General features: G+C 36.8%; 1 protein-coding gene across 8 annotated transcripts; it reads right to left on the reverse strand.

The window, feature by feature from the left end:
- Window positions 1-3437: 3437 nt before the first annotated feature.
- Window positions 3438-12653, reverse strand: LOC131019682 (putative late blight resistance protein homolog R1A-10). 8 transcript variants are annotated; one of them, XR_009100377.1, is made up of 7 exons: window positions 10000-12653; window positions 9851-9928; window positions 4676-4775; window positions 4436-4593; window positions 4251-4312; window positions 3912-4089; window positions 3438-3574 (listed from the first exon to the last, which is right to left on the reverse strand). XR_009100377.1 is itself a non-coding variant. In XM_057948271.1 (3 exons), the coding sequence occupies exons 1-2, from the start codon at window positions 12575-12577 to the stop codon at window positions 9858-9860; spliced, it is 2649 nt and encodes an 882-aa protein (XP_057804254.1). In that variant the 5' UTR covers window positions 12578-12653; the 3' UTR covers window positions 9037-9653; window positions 9851-9857. The 8 variants fall into 8 exon arrangements, 1 of the variants encoding a protein (XP_057804254.1); XR_009100376.1 differs by having other exon boundaries at window positions 4204-4312; XR_009100380.1 differs by lacking the exon at window positions 9851-9928.
- Between the last annotated feature and the right edge of the window lie 8143 nt (window positions 12654-20796).

A 20796-nucleotide genomic window follows, 5' to 3' on the forward strand; every position in this document is an offset into this window, starting at 1 on the left:
ACAAGGTTCCATTCCGTAGGCTAATGGCCATGCACAAATCATCAATTCGCTTTTGATTTTCCATAGTGGTAGCCAAAGACCTCATTTGCTCATCTAGCATAACCTCCGATTTTGATAGACTTTTTTCTATCCAAGCTTGTGTAGTTAAGAAGCATTGTAGGAGATCGTCTTTCGAATTCGATTTCTCCACTTGATAGTATCGATTTCCCCCTTGGAAGCCTTCTTGAGTGGAATAAGAATTTTCATAATTCCAACTATTGAAATGGTCCTCATACTCCAATGGTGATTGCCACTCCATGGCATTGCACCCCATGTCATAATACTCACCATAGGAAGGTGTTGGTTGGAAGGCTTTTTGGATCATTGGTTGCCTACAATTTCTTTTGGCTTCCAAAACACGCAACTTAAGTTGCATCAACGCCAATTGTAGTTGGAGTTGCTCAACCAACTCATTCCTTCCATCATCCATTTTTGGTGCCGCTTTTACGGTTGTGGAGCAATTTTCTCTAACAAAAACAAATAAACATATAAATAAACAAACATAAAAACAATATCTAAATTAGATAAAAACAACTTTTCACAATATCAAAAGTAAAAACTCAACCAATCCCCGGCAACGGCGCCAAAAACTTGTTCGCTATTATTTTCACCACGCCGCAAGTGTACGGTGTAGTTGCAATATAAGGGAAGCAAGGTCGTATTCCACAAGGATTGGTGAATTTAAACTTCTAAATATTATTAATAAGTTGTTTTCAATCTATTTAGACAACCAAAGTTCAAGAGGTATTGATAACTAAAACAAAACTAAATAAAGCAAGAAAAGTAAATAACAATAACATAAACTTAGTGAATAAATTGGGGAATGACTTGAATGAAAGTTATCCTAGGGACTAGATTTCGATAGATCGTAATGAACTTCAATCTAAATCAATTTAAATCTTGATATGGCCTACTTATCTAGGGCGATCTCCCCACTAGTTTTAGCCCCCTCCCGGACGACTAAAACAGTAGATTACGGGTCATAATTGCCGTCCCCGGTCAATTTCTAACCTATAACTCCCAAGAGCACAAAGGATCAACAAGCCCTCACCCAACTCTCAACCTCCCGGTTTATTGAGATGATATGTATCAAACTCCTAATCTATTGTAATTATCCTCTCCCGATTCAAATCACAAATTAGAAATGCACAAAAGGTGGCCAACCAATCATACAAGAGATAAATCTAGGACTTGAAAAGATAACAATAAGCACAATCAAGATATATATTGAACAAAGAAATCAATTCATTACAAATCCATCTAATCTAATCCCTAAGATAAGAGATTTTAGCCAAGCATATTCATAATAAAAGCAAATCTCAAGTCATAAGAAAACATAAATAAAGATATAGAGAGATAGAGATTCATAGACAAATCCTATAATCTTGATCTTCAATCATGTAGTCTTGATGAGCTCCTTTCCAAGTCTTCCCCTTCTTTATTTGATTTTGGTGTTGTTTTTGTGTGTGGAAGAGAGAAAAAATGGTAGAGAATGGAGGCTAGGGTTTGGGATTGGAGAGTTGGGGAAGATGAAGTGGGTGTGTGTGGTGAATGATTTGGGAAAAGAAGAGAAAAATGGAGTTTTGAGGCTAAAATCGCGTTTGGGGTCCATTTGGGGGAGCCCCGCCCTTTTCCCGCGGTCACGGCCCGCGTCCGCGGCCCTCAAACGTGGGGGATGCTCAGGGGACCCGCGGTCCCACCCCGCGGCCGCGGGTGGTGACCGCGGGTGTCTCCTGAGTCGGGGGCAGCTGACCCGCGGTCCCACCCCGCGGCCGCGGGTGGTGACCGCGGGCTACTGGGCGTTATGCGCAGTCCGCTCGTTTTGCTCCGTTCTCCCTCGTCCGGACTCGGATTTGATCGCCGTTTGCGCTCACGGATTCCTCTCGAGACGTACTTCAATCTCATGTCTTCAAAATCCTCCAATTAATTCTTGATTTTCCCTGAAATCACTCCAAAACTACACCAAGGAATCAAAACTCAACAAAACTCAAAATTGGGATACAAACACATATTAGCAATCAATTCATTGGGGAAAATGACAACAATTCATGCGATATTGAGGTACGAAAACCATGTTTGTCAAACGTATATTTAAGTTGCATACGACATATATTAGAGTTGCATATGTCGTGTATTTGAGTTGCACACGACATAGATTGGACATTTGGACTTGCATTTGTTATATTATATAGTTTGCACGAATATAATTTTGTAATTGCATATATAAATGCTTTTGTTAGTATATAGTTTTACTTATAATATCCATGTTTTAAAATAAAAGGGTAGTATTACAAAATTATTCTCAGTATTAAATAAACACACGTTTTGAGATTTACATTATGCAGACAAGATAAATAAATAAATAAGAAACAAATAATCAATAACCAAAATAGTAGTAGTATACAATAAAAAGTACTAATGCAATAGTAATACTACTAAATCAAATAGTACTAACTTTGATTAACATCTAAGATAAAATAAAAAGTGTTTAAAATGAAAATAATTTTTTTTATATTTTAATATGTGAAATATTGTCTTTGAACTTTTTAAATTTTAGTTAATCTATAAAAGCTAATGCAATAAAATATAAAAAAAGAACACAAAATGATTAAACAATAAAAAAAATTAAAGAAATGAAAATTGAATGTTAATCTAATAACTAACGGCACACACATATTACACAACTAATTAATAGTCTTTAAATAACTAAGAATATAGTAAAATACAAAAATAACCTTCCACTAATTAAAAAGATAAAAACACGGCACTATAAAACTAATGCTACCTAATTAGGCGGTTTTTTTCTTGAAAAAATCCTAACCACTAGATCTACAATTTTAAAGGCTAAGATTAGGTTCCTAGTTCTAATTTTAAAAGAGGCTTTTAATAGAACCTCTTCCTATAATTAAATATTTAATATTCAATTAATTCATTAAAACGATTATTTAATATTTAATTAGTTCAATATGTCTAGAGAGATAACAATTGGGGCGTAATAAAAATTTCAACTATTTAATAATATATAGGAGTATATCATTTTGAAAGAGATAAACATTTAATATTGCTAATATTGAATTAATTAGTTTTGTTTTATGGAATATTCAATTAGCTTATTTTATTTGGAGGAATTAAACATGCGGCGGTTTTAGGTGGTTTAGTGCTGATTATAATTTTTTTCCATGAATTTCAATTTTAATATTTAACTCTTCAAAATTGTGGATTCTACTACTTTTATCCACTTTACACCTCCTTAATTTCTGTGTCAAAAAGAAATAAGACATTTTAAGTGGGACAAATGGAGTAATATTATTAAACATAGTTGATTTAATCATGAGACACTCAAAAGTTATATTTATATAATACTTAAAAAAAATCCTATATATTCTTTAATTTTTCATTGCATGTTAATTTGAATATTATCAATTTTATTCTTAAATGTTACACAATTTACTTAATTCATGGCACTACATTTTTTCATTATCAATTAAAACCTTTTCTGCTAACAGTTCACTTCCCGTTACCTTCAAGACCGGAGCTATCACATGTGAAAAAATAAAACTTAATCAGAATCCTTCAAAACAGCAAATATCACACGTGAAAAGTCAAAACTTCATCAAATTACAAAGTAGTATTCCCCCGTCCCATTAATAATGACTAATTTCTTTTTAACACAGTTATTAAGAGGAAGAGAGATTTAAGAGTAAAAGTGATAGAAAGTGATGGAGTCCACAACTATTTGTGAGAGGAGGTGATTTTCTTTTATGGAATAGGTCATTATCAATGGTACATACTAAAAAAAAATGAGTCATTATCAATGGGAAGAGGGAGCAGAAGTTAGTAATAGTCTTTTCTTATAATCAAATGATCATTACCTGATTTTCACTATAGTACTCATAAAATTTCTTCATCTCATTAGGGTCACTTATAACTTCGATAACACTAAGCTCCGGTGAAATTTTTTGTTTGCCCTTCCTTTACCAAAACTTTGAATAAAGCTTTTTTATTAATCAGCGATGCTATCTCCATAGGTAGTTCCTCTAGTTCTCCGGCCTTGAAAAAAAAAAGAACAATGTGAATCAATTTTAAATATATTTTTATTTACAATGACTAAAATAAATTTAGAGCAAGTTCCTCAATTTCCAAAACATATAAGAAAATATAAACCTCATTTAACTCATAAGCTGTTTCGGGCATCAATGTCAGAAACTCACAATCCCACAAATGGAGAGTTGCTGTCCCATTTTCATCGGTGACTCTAAGCGTTAGGTTGTACCTTTTTTTAACCAGATATTTCAAGAACAATAGTTAATGATAAGCTTATCTCTAAAAAAAGTTAGTGATAAGCTGACAAAGTATAATTAAAATTATTTATTAGAGAATAAAAAAACATAAATACCTTAGCCTTCCTGCAATATCATAGGTATTGCAATTATGGCAAAAGAAGTCATCATCATCGGGCTCCAATTTGGTAAAGCATCTTTGGCAAGCCAAGTAAGCCCAGGCACCAATTTTTTCTAGAGAAGATATTGTAGCATAAACCCAAAATTGACCATACTGAAAGCAAATTAAGTTGAACATATTAGAGTTAGAAAATTGAAGAAGTAATGAAACATAGTAATTCATTTTAATTAAAAACCTGTTCATCCTCTTGGAGTTGTGAGATAGTCTTTAATGGTATAGGCGCAGGCGTCATTTTAGTGTCCGAAGTGGAGTCCAATTCAGTAGTAATCACATCTCTTTCTCAAAGTAACATATCAATATATTACATAAACCATCATTTAATGACAATGCATGTGCCATCATTTTTATGCATGTGCGATCACAACATGGCCGCATATATTTATTTAATTAATAGATTTATTGTATAATTAAATGAATAATAAATCTATACCGTCACATTATGACCACCCACAAATTAGTTAAATAGAAAAAATTGATTAATTTAATTTGTGTTTTTAAATTAAAATAAGATTTAATTAGGGGTGAGCAGAAACCGAACCAACACTGAAAACCGAATCAAACCGAACTGGATTGGTGCGGTTCGGTCTCAATTCTATTGGTTCGGTTTTCGGTTCGGTTTTGAAAAATAAAAACCGAAAATTTTCGATTTGGTGTCGGTTTCTATTTTTTGGTTCGGTTTTAAATCGAACAGAACCGATACATATTAATATTTTATTATATATAATTATTTTTCTAATTTTTTAACCTAAAACTAAAACCCTAATTCACAATTATAATATATAATTATTTATCATGTTCATGTTGTGGAGATTTGACATTTGAAATTTGTGTATTTTACATTATTTTATAATTTTTAATTGGTATCATATATAATTTTTAATTGGTTCCGGACCCCCAATTGGTGCGGTTCGGTTCCAATTTTAACCATCGATTCGGTTTTTGATTTTGAGTTTTTGGTTCGATTTTGCATTGAACCGAACCGATGCTCACCCCTAGATTTAATTATTTTATTGTATTATTTACATTGTACATATATATTTTTTTAAGTTACACTTTTATTTTTATGTTTTTTTTTAATAAACATTTATGAAAAAATAACTATATTATTGTACAGTACAGTGAAATAACTATTTTTTAAAAATAAATTAAATAACTCAAATTTTTCACAATTTAATTAGTGTGTGGTGACCACATGTGGTATTTTTTTTTTTTTTTTGATGAAATTACATTACAAATAATACAAACCACACACACCCCACCTAGTGGTTATTGTGGCCGAGAGTACTCGAACCTGTGACCTCTTGGACAACAGGCAACCACCCCAACCACTAGGCCATCCCAAGGGGACGGAACCACATGTGGTATTTAGCATCACTCTGAGGGGTGTATTAGTTCAAGACTTATGTAGATTTTAAAAGTCCGTGGATTTTAAAAGTTTATAGAATTCTCATGGATTCTTCATGATTTTGAATGAATTCTTGGTCGGATTTTTAATGAATTAGTAAGAATTTATCATGATTTTCTCAGAGTTGAAATCCACAAAGCCAGCGGGCGTGGAGACTAGGGATGGCAACGGGCCGGATCTGGACCGGGTCTGGCCAATACCAGATCCAGATCCGTTTTCATATACCAGATCCAGATCCGTGGATCTGAAAATTTTGGATCCAAATCCGTCAGATCCGCGGGTCTACGGGTCCAGATCCATGGATCTACTATTTTTAAATTAAATTAAAAAAAATTCACAAAATCAACAACATCTAATTTCCATCATGAAAAATATAACACAAAATACTTTTATCTAATTACTTTTAGTTTTTATTCTTTTGAATATAATTTATTTATTATTTTTAATTTAGTTAATATTATTAGTAAACTAAATATAAAATATAAAAAATATATATAAAATAAAACGGATCCACGGGTCGGATTTGGGCCGGATCCGGATCTAAAATTTCAAGATCCAGATCCAGATCCGTTTTCAAAACTGAGATCCAGATCCAGATCCAGATCTGTCGGGTCCAAAAAATTGAGATCCAGATCCGTAAAAACGGATCTGGATCCACGAATCTGGACCGGGTCCAAGATCCACTGCCATCCCTAGTGGAGACCTCGCGAGCGCTGGGTTCACTCGAGCGCTTGAGGCCCAGCGCTCGCTGAAGCCCAGCGACCGCTGGCTTCTTGAAATTTAAATTAAATAGCCACGCTACGATAGACCGTTGATCCATAAATTAATAAATTAATTAAAAAAAATATTTAATTTATTTACTATGGCGACTACTACTCCCAAGAGTGCATGGCTGCCCATAAGTTATGGGCCATAACCATATATAGCAATAGCAATAAAGTTGCTACTACTGATTTGTAGCTCGTCGAAGAAGAGCCCCGGCTTTAATCCTCTGACATAGGCACAATTCTTTATCTGCGACTCTGCCTCTGGCACCTCCAGAGCAGCGAGATTGAATCGGGCAGTGTATTCCCGTAGTGTTTCATTTTGGTCCTGCTTTATGTCCATCAGGGAAAGAGCTAATTTCCCAACCCTTCGCGAACTCGCGAACTGTCTCAAGAAACGTGTTTGTAAATCTTCAAAAGAATGAATGGAATTTAGGGCGAGCGTCCCAAACCACAACTGGGTGGGTCCAGTTAAAGTGGTAGAGAATATGCGGCACTTGATGCCCTCCGTATACATGTGAAGTGTAACCGGTCCTTCAAACCGGTTAAGGTGTACCTCCGGGTCAGTGGTACCATCGTAGTCCAAGGAGATAGGCTTGTAACTTCTCGGCAGAGTATCCGCCAGAATGTCAGCGGAGAATGGGCTCCGGCTGTTAGTAGTATGGACCCTTGATGTTCTGGCCCGCTTGTCATCCTTGTGCCTCCCGTGCTTCCTTCTGTCCTTCGGCGAATCATGGGCATGATGGCGCTTGTGGACCCTGTGTTCCTGCCTCCCAGAGGAGTACTCTTGTTCCCGTCCCTCTGACCTTCTGGTCTGATGTGATCTCTCTGACCGATGCGATTTTTCTGACCGGTATGATTTTTCTGACATGTGAGATCTCTCTGACCTCTGCACCCTTTCGACCCTCTGAGACTTCTCCCTCAGAGTATCCTCCAGATCCTTGAGTTGATTCTTCAGTTGTGATACTTGATTTTTAAGTCTCGCGTTCTCCCTTGGCCTCTCCTCCTCAAACATAGGAGTGATGGAGCGACTGTCAAACTCGTCAACTCCCTCCTTTCTGACGATGCTATTCAGCATGACGCGGCTCCCCTCTGGCCTTCTTTCCAGTTCCTTCTCAGCAGGGAACCTCTGTGTTTCCTTAGGCAGCGTAGCCTGTTTATTAGCAAGTGGGTCGTTCACCTCCAGAGCAGCAGGAGGTGGGATTTCAGTGCCCTGTTGGTTGAGCAGTCCCAACAAGGGAGTTGTGGCGGGGACAGTTGATAGCAGCGGGGTCCCTAGTGCTTGGCGCACAGCAGCATAGTTGAGCAGAGCCATCATTTGCTCTGCCAGCACAAAGTTCAGCGGGCCACCACCAGATGTGAGGACCAAGCTTGGTAGTTCAGATCCAGGGGCCCCCAGAGCAGATATCTGGGGAGTGATGTTCTGACCCGTCAGCGGGGTAACGGAAGTGTTAAGAAAATCCGGCGGAGTAGTGAAAACAGTGCTGGCTGGCAGACCGTTGATCAGCGAAGTGGGTATCTCAGTAGTGCGGGCAGCAGAGCTGAGTCCGGTGTTGTCGAATTCCTTCTCGAGAGTGCGGCGAGCATCAGAGGAATCCATAGTACCTACATGTGAAAAATGTGAGAAAAAACTTCAAATAAAAACAAATCGGACCATCATTTGTCAGAGGAATCCGAAACATGAGACGTCCTGAATACTGGCGTGAAGGCCATTATGAGATCCCATTAGAAATATCCCCGTGCACTAGGAAATAAACCCAGGACACGGATTTAAACATAGACAGAAAAATCGGCAGAGATTTATCCATAGATTCGGATTCAAACTCAGAAGAGAGTACATATTGCCCGATAAATCAACCGTGAAAACCCAAAAAGACAAAAAACAGAGAACCAATCAACATATCGTTAGCGAAATACGTTAGATTCGTCAGAAAAACAGGAATTATGCGAGAAAATATAATAATCGCACACAATTATCATGACCACGCGTAAGATAACCATAAATCAACACCCAATCCTCGGCTTCAAATGCCTTCCCAACATGCACATGCAAAGAAAATCGTAAAAACCACGGATCTCATAAGTTTGTAGACAGATCAGCACGAAAAACATAATTATCGGTCCAGATTCGCTTGGGTATTCGAAACAACGGCTTAATTGGGGACTGCACATGCAAATCCGGTCGCAATTACAGATCTGCATGCGCAGGTGGTCGAAACTCACGCCTTAACTCATATTTCCCACATACGGCGCCAACTGGTGAATCGTGAATGAACGGGTGAAGGTTTAATCGGTGAATTATTATTGAATTATGAATTATACCTAGTGTTTGATCGAGAAAAGTGAGAGAATAGTTGAATTGCTGAAAACACGAATGAAGTTGCTGTTGTATTCAAAAGTAGTGAGAGCGTCTGTTACAGAGTGCGTGTGCATGGGTATTTATATATTACATGCTAGGGGTAAAATAGTAAATTCATTTCTAAAAACATGCTCCTCGCGTGGTCGAGGGCATAGGCGTAAAATCGTCCACAGGCGGGCGATTTGCCCATGCGCATTCCTCGTAAAATCGTCCACAGGCGGGCGATTTGCCCATGCGCATTTCTCTGCTCTGGCGCATGGGCAAATCGCCCTTCTGTTCTTTGGTGACTCCTCTGGCGAGAGCTATTCCTCTGACGAAAACCATTCCTCTGGCGAGGACCATTCCTCTGGCGGGAGCCATTTCTCTGGTGATGTTCGTTCCTTTGGTGAGGTCCGTTCCTCTGACTCTGGTGATTCCCTTATTCGTGTTCATTCCTCTGCTCCGCATATATTACTCCTCATCACTATCCCAGTACTTCGAATGCTCTGCCAAGGGTTTTTTCTTCCACTGAAAACAGCAAATCCAGCGCTCGCTGACTTCTTGGCCGCGGGCGCTGGCACCCAGCGAGCGTGGGGATTTTGCAAGATTTGTGAATTCTCGTGGTCTCTCTCGAATTTGTTCATGCCTATTTTTTCAACAAAATCAATGAAAGTCATTCCAACTTTAAAGTCCATAGATTAATGAATACACCCAAATTTTCATAGACTTTTAAAAGTTTTGAACAAATATACCCATATTTTTATAGATTTTTAAAAGTCTTGAACTAATACATTAAAAGTCTGCAAAAATCTATTAAAGTCTTGAACTAATAATTATACTTACTTTTGCTTCAAGTCGTTGAGATGGTGGGAAAATCAACATGTCTAGCAATGTTTGAATTTGTGAATTTCTTTACTTGGCCTACAAGATATTATAGGTGTCAGAAAATATTAAGTTACAAATTTATTGAATCAAGGGATGGAGGTTCTTACCATGAGACGAAGAACAGATCCGAACTTGTAGATCATAATTCCCATACTCTTCCTGCTGCTCCTCCTGTATGCGTTTTGCAGATTCAATGAGGGACATGCTGCAATCATCCACCTCTATAAGTTGAAGTGTTGGTATATCTCCAAATTCAGGGGGGATCTCTTCGAGGTTGTAGCAGCGCCTAAATATCAGTTGTTCCAGAGTTGGGAAGACGTAGCCCGCTACCATCAACTGCTTTATATCTAAGTCTTCCAACACCAGGACTTTAAGATGCATAAGCCCCCCCTCGTATGATTCCCACTCATGGCCACAGAAGGCGTGCCATCGCAACTTTAGTACTTGAAGAAACGGTAATTGAGCAATGATGGGCATATGCTCACCCCATACAAATCCACATCCACTCAAGCTTAGCTTTCTAAGACAAAGAGGAGGGAAACCTGTAAGGGAAAACGCAGCTTCCGATCGATTCATTGGTGTGCATTTGAATGACTCTAGCCGACGGAGATGGGTAAAAATAGCATCAAAACAAAAAGTTTCAATTGCATACTCAGTTGTTGTTGGCTCAAGCCATATTCCTAACTTGATTAGGTTAGGCATCCTTGCAAGAACTCCGTTGATACAACTACGAGCACTCACACCTGAAAGCGTCAGAAGCTTTCCAAAGAAAAGAAAATCCGTAGCATCTTCCATTGAAGGATCTGGAAGGTCAAATCCCATGCACTGTAGGTGCCTCAGTTTGTGCAGCTTCCAGATCTCTAACGGAAGCAACACAGAGGACTTGATGCTCTGACTTTTGTGAATAATCAAGACTTCAAGGTTCCAGAGTCTGGATATGGATGACGGGAGCTCCTCCCCGTCATACGTGATGGCCAGGTACCTCAACCGAACTAGTTTTAGCACTTCATCTGGAAACTTGCAATATCTGATTGAAAGTGCATGGAATACCCTCAGCCATCTAAAGCGCTGAATCGCCTGTTGATGGTATGGGCAGATAAAAACAAGAGAACGCAGTAAGCGTGAAACTGAGTCCAACACTCCAGGTACAACATCACTGTGGATGCCCAGCCGCCGTTGGTTTCTTGAACTTGTAGTTCCCTCGTTTACATGGAATAATTTCTGCTGTTGAGCTTCATTGACGCATAGGTCTCGAAGGAGCTGATGGATTCTGCAAGTCTTTATTCTACCAATAGAGTTCACCTCCTGAACTATAACTAGACTTCTGGAAACAAGGTCCTCCAGATATTCCTCGGCCTTTTGTTCTAAGCTTTTATCTGCTGCAGGCTCGATAAATCCCTCAGCAATCCATAATTTAATGAGTTGAGAAGCAGGGATATTATAATTTGGTGGGAATATTCCGAGGTAGAGAAAGCATGCCTTTAGACATTGAGGCAATTGAGTGTAAGATAGGTTGAGAAAGGTTGGGATGGTTGATTCCCGGATAGGTGAAGTCATGTTTTGTGCTACTGCCCTCCAATTTTCTGCAGTCCTTTGTGACACCGATAGGAGTTTACCAATCGTAACTATTGCAAGGGGAAGGCCTCCCAGTGTTTTGACAATTCTCATCCCCATTTCCTCAAGTTCCAAAGGACACTGCTCTATGTCAGGGAATGCCATCTTACAAAGCAACTCCCAACTTTTCTCTTCATTCAGCAAACGCATTTGAAGAATATTTTCTTGGGGGCAAACATAACGAGCCAGGTTATATAACCTAGTTGTCAAGATGATTGCACTGCCCACTTTGTTATTTGGGAAGAAAGGTCGGAGTCGATCCCAGGCCTCAATACTCCACACGTCATCTAATACAATCAGGTACCTCCTACGAAATAAATATTTATACAGAGTCACTCCTAATTCGTAATCCGACATTTCTTCATTTTCCACATAAAGCAATTGACCAACAAGACGCAGCAGTAAAGCTTGGAAGTCATATTCGAAATCTATTTCCACAAATAAAAAGGTATCAAAATGATCTTTAATAAGTGGATCGAGATACACCTCTTTGGCCAGAGTGGTTTTGCCGATCCCACCCATTCCAACAATAGAAAAAACAGCGAGATCATTACTTTCCCGAAGAAGCCGTTGTTTCAGCGTCATCTTTTCTTCCTCCAATCCCACTATCTCTTTATTCCTGCCAAAATGATTTCTCGATTTAACATCAACATCCGTCAAGCCCACTATCTTGCTGTTCCAGCCAAGACTAGGGGGCGATGGCTGCGGTTGGGTGAGATAATCTTCCTTGGCCTTGGACATGTTGACTAAGGAACCCACTTTTTCTTTGACTTCCACCAGTTCTCGGGAGAAGCCTGAAATCGAGCTCCCAGATCCAGAATGAACTAGATCTGATAAATGGAACTCGATCAGATCTTGACTTCTCTCCAGTACATCCTTGATTTGTTTGTCCAGTTCCTCAACGCTGTTGCTGTCTTCCAAAGAATTCAATTTATCAAAGAAGGATTTTAGGTAACAGAGGTCGTCGTATATAATTTTTAGCTCTGGGTTGGGAATTTGAATTCTCGATCCAACGGAATCAACAAGGGGCTCTAAAGTTTGCTTGAGAGAAACGATGAGTGCATAAGCCATTTCTGCCCTGCTCTCTCACCAGTTCACAAATAATAGTACAAGCCAATAATTGATATTTCAACGAACAATATCTCCCAAATTTATTTATTTTAAAGTTTTCGAAACAAATACCTCTGAATTTTAGAAATCTTGTTACGGACAAAACAAAAGTCCAAAACGAAGATGAGAATCAATGCGGGCTTGTAACCGTCAAACTTTAAGAATTGGCCACTCAGCTCACTTGTGTACACCTTGAGAATATGGGCTAAGTGGGCTGCACGATTTGACCCAATTCCCAAGCATTTTTTGTAGACAGATTCTAAGACTATATTTATCAGCAACCACCCAACATACTTGGGTGATTCTATTCACAGCCCCCATTTTACTCCTTATAACTTCTTTTTTTTAAATACTAATAATAATTAATTAGAAATTTACTATTTTACCCTATATTCTATAGCCCCAAATTAAATTAAATTTTAAATTTATCATTTCAATTTCTTTTAGCCATAAATTTTTGAGGTTTCTCTATAGCCCGATTTTCTTGTAATTACTAATTGTTCATTGTTGAAATCGCCCGTGAAGCCCGACTCCTGGAAATTTGCCGGTGAGCAAATTATGCAGGAATTTGTTGTTACCAAGAACATGCAAATCCAATTCCTTATTTGTTTGCGTTTCTTTCTGTGTGAATCCCTCCCCATCAATCCCGCTACCAAAATCCTACCCAGAAGATAACTGTTATTAGGGTTTGCAACATAGCTGAAATCAGAATTTGTTTCAATCCTATTTAGTTTGTCGAAACTACCTGTTTTTTTAAATTTGTTGAGGTTTGAATTGTTGGGATTCAATTTGTATGGTTCTGTGCTGTATTTCTTTGTCTTCCTACTGATATATATGTATAGTCGTATAGTTATAGTGGGAGATGGATGTGAATCGCTTCATTTGATTCTATATTTTTACTGAATGGTTGATTATTTAGTTTGAGAATTGATGATTGTGTTGTAGAACTATAGAAGTAATTTCTTTTCGTATTTTGAGGTTGGATATCCCGGTTGGAGGTTTCAAGAATGAACAATTAGCAATTACAAGAAAATCGGGATATAGAGAAATCTCCCAAATTTGTGGCTAAAAGGAAATTAAAATGATAAATTTAAAATTTAATTTAATTTTGAGTTATAGAATATAGGGTAAAATAGTAAATTTTTAATTAATTATTATTATTATTTTTAAAAAGAGGTTATAAGGAGTAAAATGGGGGCTACAGATAGAATCACTCAACCATCTTCTATATTTAATTAATTTCTCTCTTCCACATCACCAATATTCATTCTAACCCAATCACTTCTATTGTTATTAGTTTATCAATGACCACCCATACATCAACCTTATATATAATTATTTTGTTATTATTTCTAATCGTAATAATTTTAGTAATATTAAATATAAATTAAAATATTACAAAAAAAATTAAAATGAAAAAAAAAATAACAAACTAATAAAAATTTAAAAAACTAAAAATAGAAATTACAACAACCCAAACTCGAAAAAAAAAATACATACTAGCATTTAATTAGCATTGCCAAACTTTGCCATATATGCTCGATCAAGTCATGTAATAGAGAGCTATGACTTATGAGCTTATCTATTGATAAGTTGGGACCTAGTTCTCATATAGTTCGCTAGGCTTGCAATCATATTCGTAGATGTTATATGTAGAGGGAAAATGAAATATTTTGAAGGTGTGTTGAAATATAGCAAGAGTGGTCTCTATTTATAGAGAATGAAAAAATATAAATTTTGATATATATATATATTATATTAATATTTTTTATAAAAGATATACTAGTTTTAATTATCCTAACAAAATCTGCTCAACCAATTAAATATTGATAAGTGTTAAGATACCATTGGTCCATGTTTGAGGAGAGAGAGATAGACCGAACATGGTCTCTTTTTATTCATGGTCGACCTTCCTGAATTTTGCATCTTCAGTTGTTGTTTTTTTTTTTCCCTTTAATGATGTGGCAGGAGACCTGGTCTCCTTCTTGGAACCGATAAAGTCAGTCTAACCATATCCCTTAAATTTTTTATGATTGATTTTAAACATTTCCCCCTTTTCTTTTATTACTAGTACGTCCATGTCCATTCGTGCGATAGACGACGAACATCAACATTAAATAATATATTTAAATAAATAAATATAAATATTACATAAAATTAAAATATAAATAATTACAAAACATATTTTAAAAATAAAATAATTCACGTCAATTATTCAATAAAATCCTGAATTTATAAATTTCAACTTTATACATATAAAGTGTAATGATAATTAATCATTACACTTATTAAATAAATTTAAAAACTATTCGATAATGAAAATTAGCATTACACGTTATAATAAATAAATAGATGTTCTCATACACAAACATAAATAAAAAGTTACTCCCTTATTTTCAAAAAAAAAAAGTTAGTATAAAATTTTAATGAAGAGAGAAAATAAAATATTTTAAATTTTTAATTCATTTCTCATGATTTTTTTGCTATATTAAATTTAAGATGCATATTGAATATTTTTTTGATGAATCAAATTAGACAATGTTTAGAAAGAAAAAAAATTAAAATATACATAAAGAGTGAAAAAAATGGTGGGAGAAGAAACTCATCTTTTATATAGATAGCTCCTCCGTTAATAATAATAATAATAATAATAATAATAATAATAATAATAATAATAATAATAATAATAATAATAATAACGCCAAAAATCATAAACTATACCCCAATTTCCAAACTTTCCATGATTTTTTTTTTTTTTTATCAAAAATTCCCTGAACTTAAAGTGGTGAACAATTTTTCCATGATTTTCAAAAATCCCCAAATTGAGTGCTGACATGGCATTTCTAAGTAGCCTAAAATATGACGTGGCACCGCCGGACGAAAATCAAAACGACGTCGTTTAGTAGGGGGTAAAACGACGTCGTTATGAGCCCAAACCTCTCTCTGAGGGAGGCGGCGGATCTGAGGAGCCTTCCTCCGACGGCACTGAGACGACAAACGGCGATTCCGTCCAAGGAAGACGTCGAACCAGGGCGGCAATTTTTCCAGAGTTGAGAGGACTGGTGGTTCGCCCTTTTTGCTTTAATTATGTGAGATTGAGAGGATGATCGACCTAAGAATGCCATCTCTTCACCGGTTCCAGAGACGGCGACAGCTGAGTGGTGTCGAACAGAGGTGAACTAGGGCTTGAGGCGGAGAGGTAAGGCGTCAACTTCGCCGGATTCAAGCGAAGATGAGGGAAATTAGGGTTTTTCATCTTCGTCTTCTCCAGAGGGTTTGAGAGAAGAAATTAGGGTCGATTTGAGTGTGCAGTCGAGCTCAGAGAGAGAGAGAGAACAATTGAGAGAAGAGTGAGACAATCGAGGGAGAGGCAACGTCGACCGGAGGAATGGGCGGTCGCTCACCCGAATTTCGGAGGCGGCGACGCTATTCTAATGGGCAGAAAACGCGAGAGGGAGATAGAGGAAAATGCGGATCTGCAGGGTGGTGGGGGAAGGCGGTGGGCGGTGGAGAGAGAGGGGGCAGCATATCTGGTGATGGTGGTGGGGGAAGGCGGTGGACGGTGGAGAGAGAGGCGGCGGTGGAGTTAGAGGCGGCGGAGCTATTCTGATGGGCAGAAAACGCGAGAGGGAGAGAGAGGGGAAGGCGGATTTGTGGGGTGGTGGGGGAAGGCGGTGGGCGGTGGAGAGAGAGGGGGCATCATATCTGGTGATCGTGGTGGGGGAAGGCGGTGGACGGTGGAGAGAGAGGCGGCGGTGGAGTTAGAGGCGGCGACGCTATTCTGATGGGCTGAAAACGCGAGAGGGAGAGAGAAGGGAAGGCGGATCTGCGGGGTGGCGGGGGAAGGCGGTGGGCGGTGGAGCGAGAGGGGGCGGCGGATCTGGTGATGGTGGTGGGGGAAAGCGATGGACGGTGGAGAGAGAGGCGGCGGTGGAGTTTGTCGGGGGAGGGGGAAGAGAATGGTTTTTTGTTTTCTTTTTTTGCTTTTTTTTGTTCATTTTTTTTCTAAGTGTCAATTTTTCTGTCCAAATAAGCGCCATGTCAGCTCGATATTACTATGTAGGCAACAAGTCAGCCCGGAGCTTCACAGGAGAAAAAAGCGTGAAAAAATTGTTCACCACTTTAAGTTCAGGGAATTTTTGATAAAAAAAAAAGTTCATGGAAAGTTTGGAAATTGGGGTATAGTTCATGGCTTTTGGCGTAAATAATAATAATAATAATAATAATAATAATAATAATAATAATAATAATAATAATAATAATAATAATAATAATAATAATAATAATAATAATAATAATAATAATAATAATAATAATAATAATAATAATAATAATAATAATAATAATAATAATAATAATAAATGTATTATTATATCCTTATCGTTAGGGATGTCAATCAAGCCCGAAATTCGTGGGCTAACCCAATTAACCGCCAATCCGAGGGAGTTAGGGTTGAAAAATTTTAACCCGATATAAATTACAATCCGATGGGCCCGTAACTGAATAGCCTGACATCTGATAGAGTCGGCCCGAAATTAACCCAAAACCCTAGAGGGCTGACTCGAAAATATAATGTATTCGCTTGACTATATAAAAATTTTCTCATTATTTGATTTTCAACTTCATTGTTTTGTATAAGAAAATTTGTATAATAAGATATTTTTTCAAAAGTTTGTGAAATGTATTTTGATTCAATATTAGAAGTTATACTCATCATTTCACTTCTCTGTATTTTTAATCCAATACTTAACACAAAATATTTAGATGTAAAAATTAAAAAATGATACTTATTTAAAATACAAAAAATTGCATCTTTATATCTCTAAGACTTACATATTAGTTATTATGTAAGTCAATGTTAAAATATTACTTATTTATGCGTGTATTTATTTATTACAAATATAATATTGTCAGAGAAATATATTAATTATTTTTTAAAAAATAAATTTTTGAGCCCGATTAGCCGGTGGGCAAGCCCGAAACCCGAATATATATTTAGGTTAGGATTGAAAATTTTTAATCCGAAAAAATTTTCAACCTGATTAGCCCGCACCCGAATAACCCCTAAGTCAATAGGGCTAGCCTGTCGGGTTGACCCGATTGACATCCATACTCAATTTACAATTTTCACAAATTCTCCTGTACACTCAGTCTCATTCATGAAATGGGTTTGACCTGCGCCCGACTCGGCATTTTGACTCGCGTCCCCTCCCTACCCTAAACCCTAATTACAAAAGCAGCCGCATTTCCTCGTCTCCTTCTCTGTCTCTCTCTCTCTCTCTTGTGATTTCATCGACAGACGGCCAGCAAGGACCGCCGCCGTCGTTACTCCTTCTCGGTGGCGTCTTGCACCCGTCATGGTTAGGTTTTGGCTATTCTGGTGAGCTACGTCAGAACATCACCGGTTACAGGAAGAAGATGCTCTTGATTCTGTTTCTTAGATATGAATTGTGCATTGTGTGTGTTACATCATGTTACCGGAACAACAAAATTCTTTATCTTCTCATATTTGCGTCGACCGATACTATGCAGCTGCTTGGAAATTCTCTAGATTCGCAGCTCATAGATTGGAGCCTTGAAACTGGTGGCATCTACCTTTCGGAAAAGTAAACAACTTTCAAAATAAATAATTAATGTTAATTTGTTTTTGAGATTTTCCTTAAGTTTGGGACCGAACATGCCGAATTGGTGCTTGGTAATGGCAGAGGGCTTTAGAATAATTTCTTAAAAAATTTAAATGTAGGCTGTAGAGGTAAATTAGTCTAATAATAATAATAATAATAAGTTTTTTAAGTAAGGAGCTATATAATGAAGAAATTGGGGTTATTGTTTAAAATAATTAGTACCCTTTTAGGTGGGACGAAACAACCTTGAAAACAATTTTGAAACCAATCTGAAAAATCACTTCTCGAATACCTAAAATCTTTTATCTGTGACAGCAACATGAATATATAATTCATAAAAAATTAAAATTTAAAATTTACTATTTTTGAAGTTATACATCGAACAACTTCAAATTTATTATATTGTGTAGTAGTTCTTTGTATGTTGATAGTTTAACTAATAAGAGATAAATTATGATTTAAAAAAAAAAAAAAAAGAGATAAACTATTTATTATTTTGTGAATTCTCTGCTTCAACCCTTAAAAAGAATATATATCCATAAAGACGTCGGAAAAGTTAAATTTCATCGTATGGGTCCATCAAATATTATCTAGTAAATAATTTATATATACTAAAATTACTTCGAACGAGAAACTCAACAAAATGGATTGACGTAGCCACATTTCAAAAATCGGATTTACTAAGAAATGCAGCCTCAAATTCGAATAGCCACCTCATTTAAATTCTCATTTCTCTATTTTTCTTGAGATGTTTACTTTATGTGCTTCCATCCATATTTTACAAACACTTGCTAGAGTCAATGTTGTCTCCCATAATCATATTGGATTGAATATTGATAATAATTTGTTATCCACATTTCTGAATTCTAGCTAACATTTGAAATTGAATTTTAACTCTCTATAAGTAATTGTAGATATTTAATATTTTCCTTCCTTTTTGCGCTTTATTAATTTTTGATCGTGGAATCTAATTTAAATTATCATTTGAGGATGCGTTCTCTTTGGTTGTAAATTTATCATGGGAAAAATAAGGATAAACAAAATTTCACCCTTCAAATCCTTCTTTTCTTTTTCCACATTTCCTACTTGACCCTACTCATTCCTCATTTACACTACAAATGAGGAATAATATTATCACACCATTTTTGGAGGGATAATATTATCCCTCCTTTGTAATGTAAATGAGGAATGAGTAAGGGTCAAGTAGGAAATGTGGGAAAATAAATGAAGGATGTGAAGGGTGAAATTTTGTTTATCCTTCATTTTTTCATGATAAATTTACAACCAAAGAGAACGCACCCTGAGTGGCAAAGCTGAGGCTCCCAAAAACTCTCCTTTGTGAAAGGTCTTGGGTTCAATCATGTCTGCGTGCGGTGATGTTTTTCCACTTTAGATGGTGTTATATTCCCGCCTGCGTGCGGTGTTGTATTGTTTAGTGTTTAGGTCCCACACGCAGGGCGTTTTCTTGCCTGTGTGCGGTGATATTTTCCCACCGGTTGGGTGGTAGTGAGGTTCCGTCGGCGTGCAGATTGCATAATTGATTATATTCAGATACCTCTTATAATTTCAAAAAAAAAATAACAAGATAAAATTTTTGATTGTGGAATAATATGTTTTGTTCAATTACCCACGTTTTTAATAATGGAAAGGTGATTTAATCACGGTTCAAGATAGTCGGGCGCTAATTCCTATGTTTCAAGAAGCATGATCTTCAGCCAACATTCCACGGCTGACTGACAAGCAGATTTTGAGAGAGGATTGAGGCGGTTATACAAGGTGTATGGAAGTGGGAAGTGGAGGAAATTGACCACAACATGACACTACAAAAGTTGCAAGATGACCCTGTCATCCGTACGACCTGGAAGTGCATTTTCATCGATCTAACATTCATGACAACCATTTTATCTTTTTTCTGCTGCAAACGTGAAACCAATACTTCAAGCCTTATTTTGATTGAGGAGTCATAAGCACGCTAATTTGTAAAGGTTGTCTCTGTATATTGTTGGGAGGACAAGGGCAAGAATTGAAGACTAAGGTCATTGGAGCGTAGCATGTTGTTTATTTGATCATTTAACCTTAGGTTATTCGATTGTTGTTTTTTTGTGTTGAATCAACATTCTAGGTACAATTAATAGATATGTGTTTTAATCTTAGACAACCAACCTGTAAAGGTTGATCACCAAAAAATCTTGTAATGTGCTATGTATTGTTGTTAAACATAGTGGATTTGGCAATGAGGCACTCTCGGGGTATATTTATATAACTCATGAAAAAGTATATATCACATATGTTATTTAATTTCCGTTGTATGTTAAATTAACATTCTATTTATCAACATTCTTGTTAGTATTACTCTTATAAATTACACAATGTTACTTGTGGTAATTTGGGGCACTAAATTCTTTTAATTTGTATCAGAGAAGGTTCTTGGGAAACTAAGAAAACGTTCATGTGTGCAAAATTACCACCAATAGATGTGTCAAATATTTCAATTCATCCTTTTACTTTGGATAGTAGTGGGAAAAACTATTCCTTATGGAAGACAAGGATGAAGAT

The sequence above is a fragment of the Salvia miltiorrhiza genome, chromosome 4, assembly GCF_028751815.1.
Source record: "Salvia miltiorrhiza cultivar Shanhuang (shh) chromosome 4, IMPLAD_Smil_shh, whole genome shotgun sequence".
NCBI classification, from domain to species: Eukaryota; Viridiplantae; Streptophyta; class Magnoliopsida; order Lamiales; family Lamiaceae; genus Salvia; species Salvia miltiorrhiza.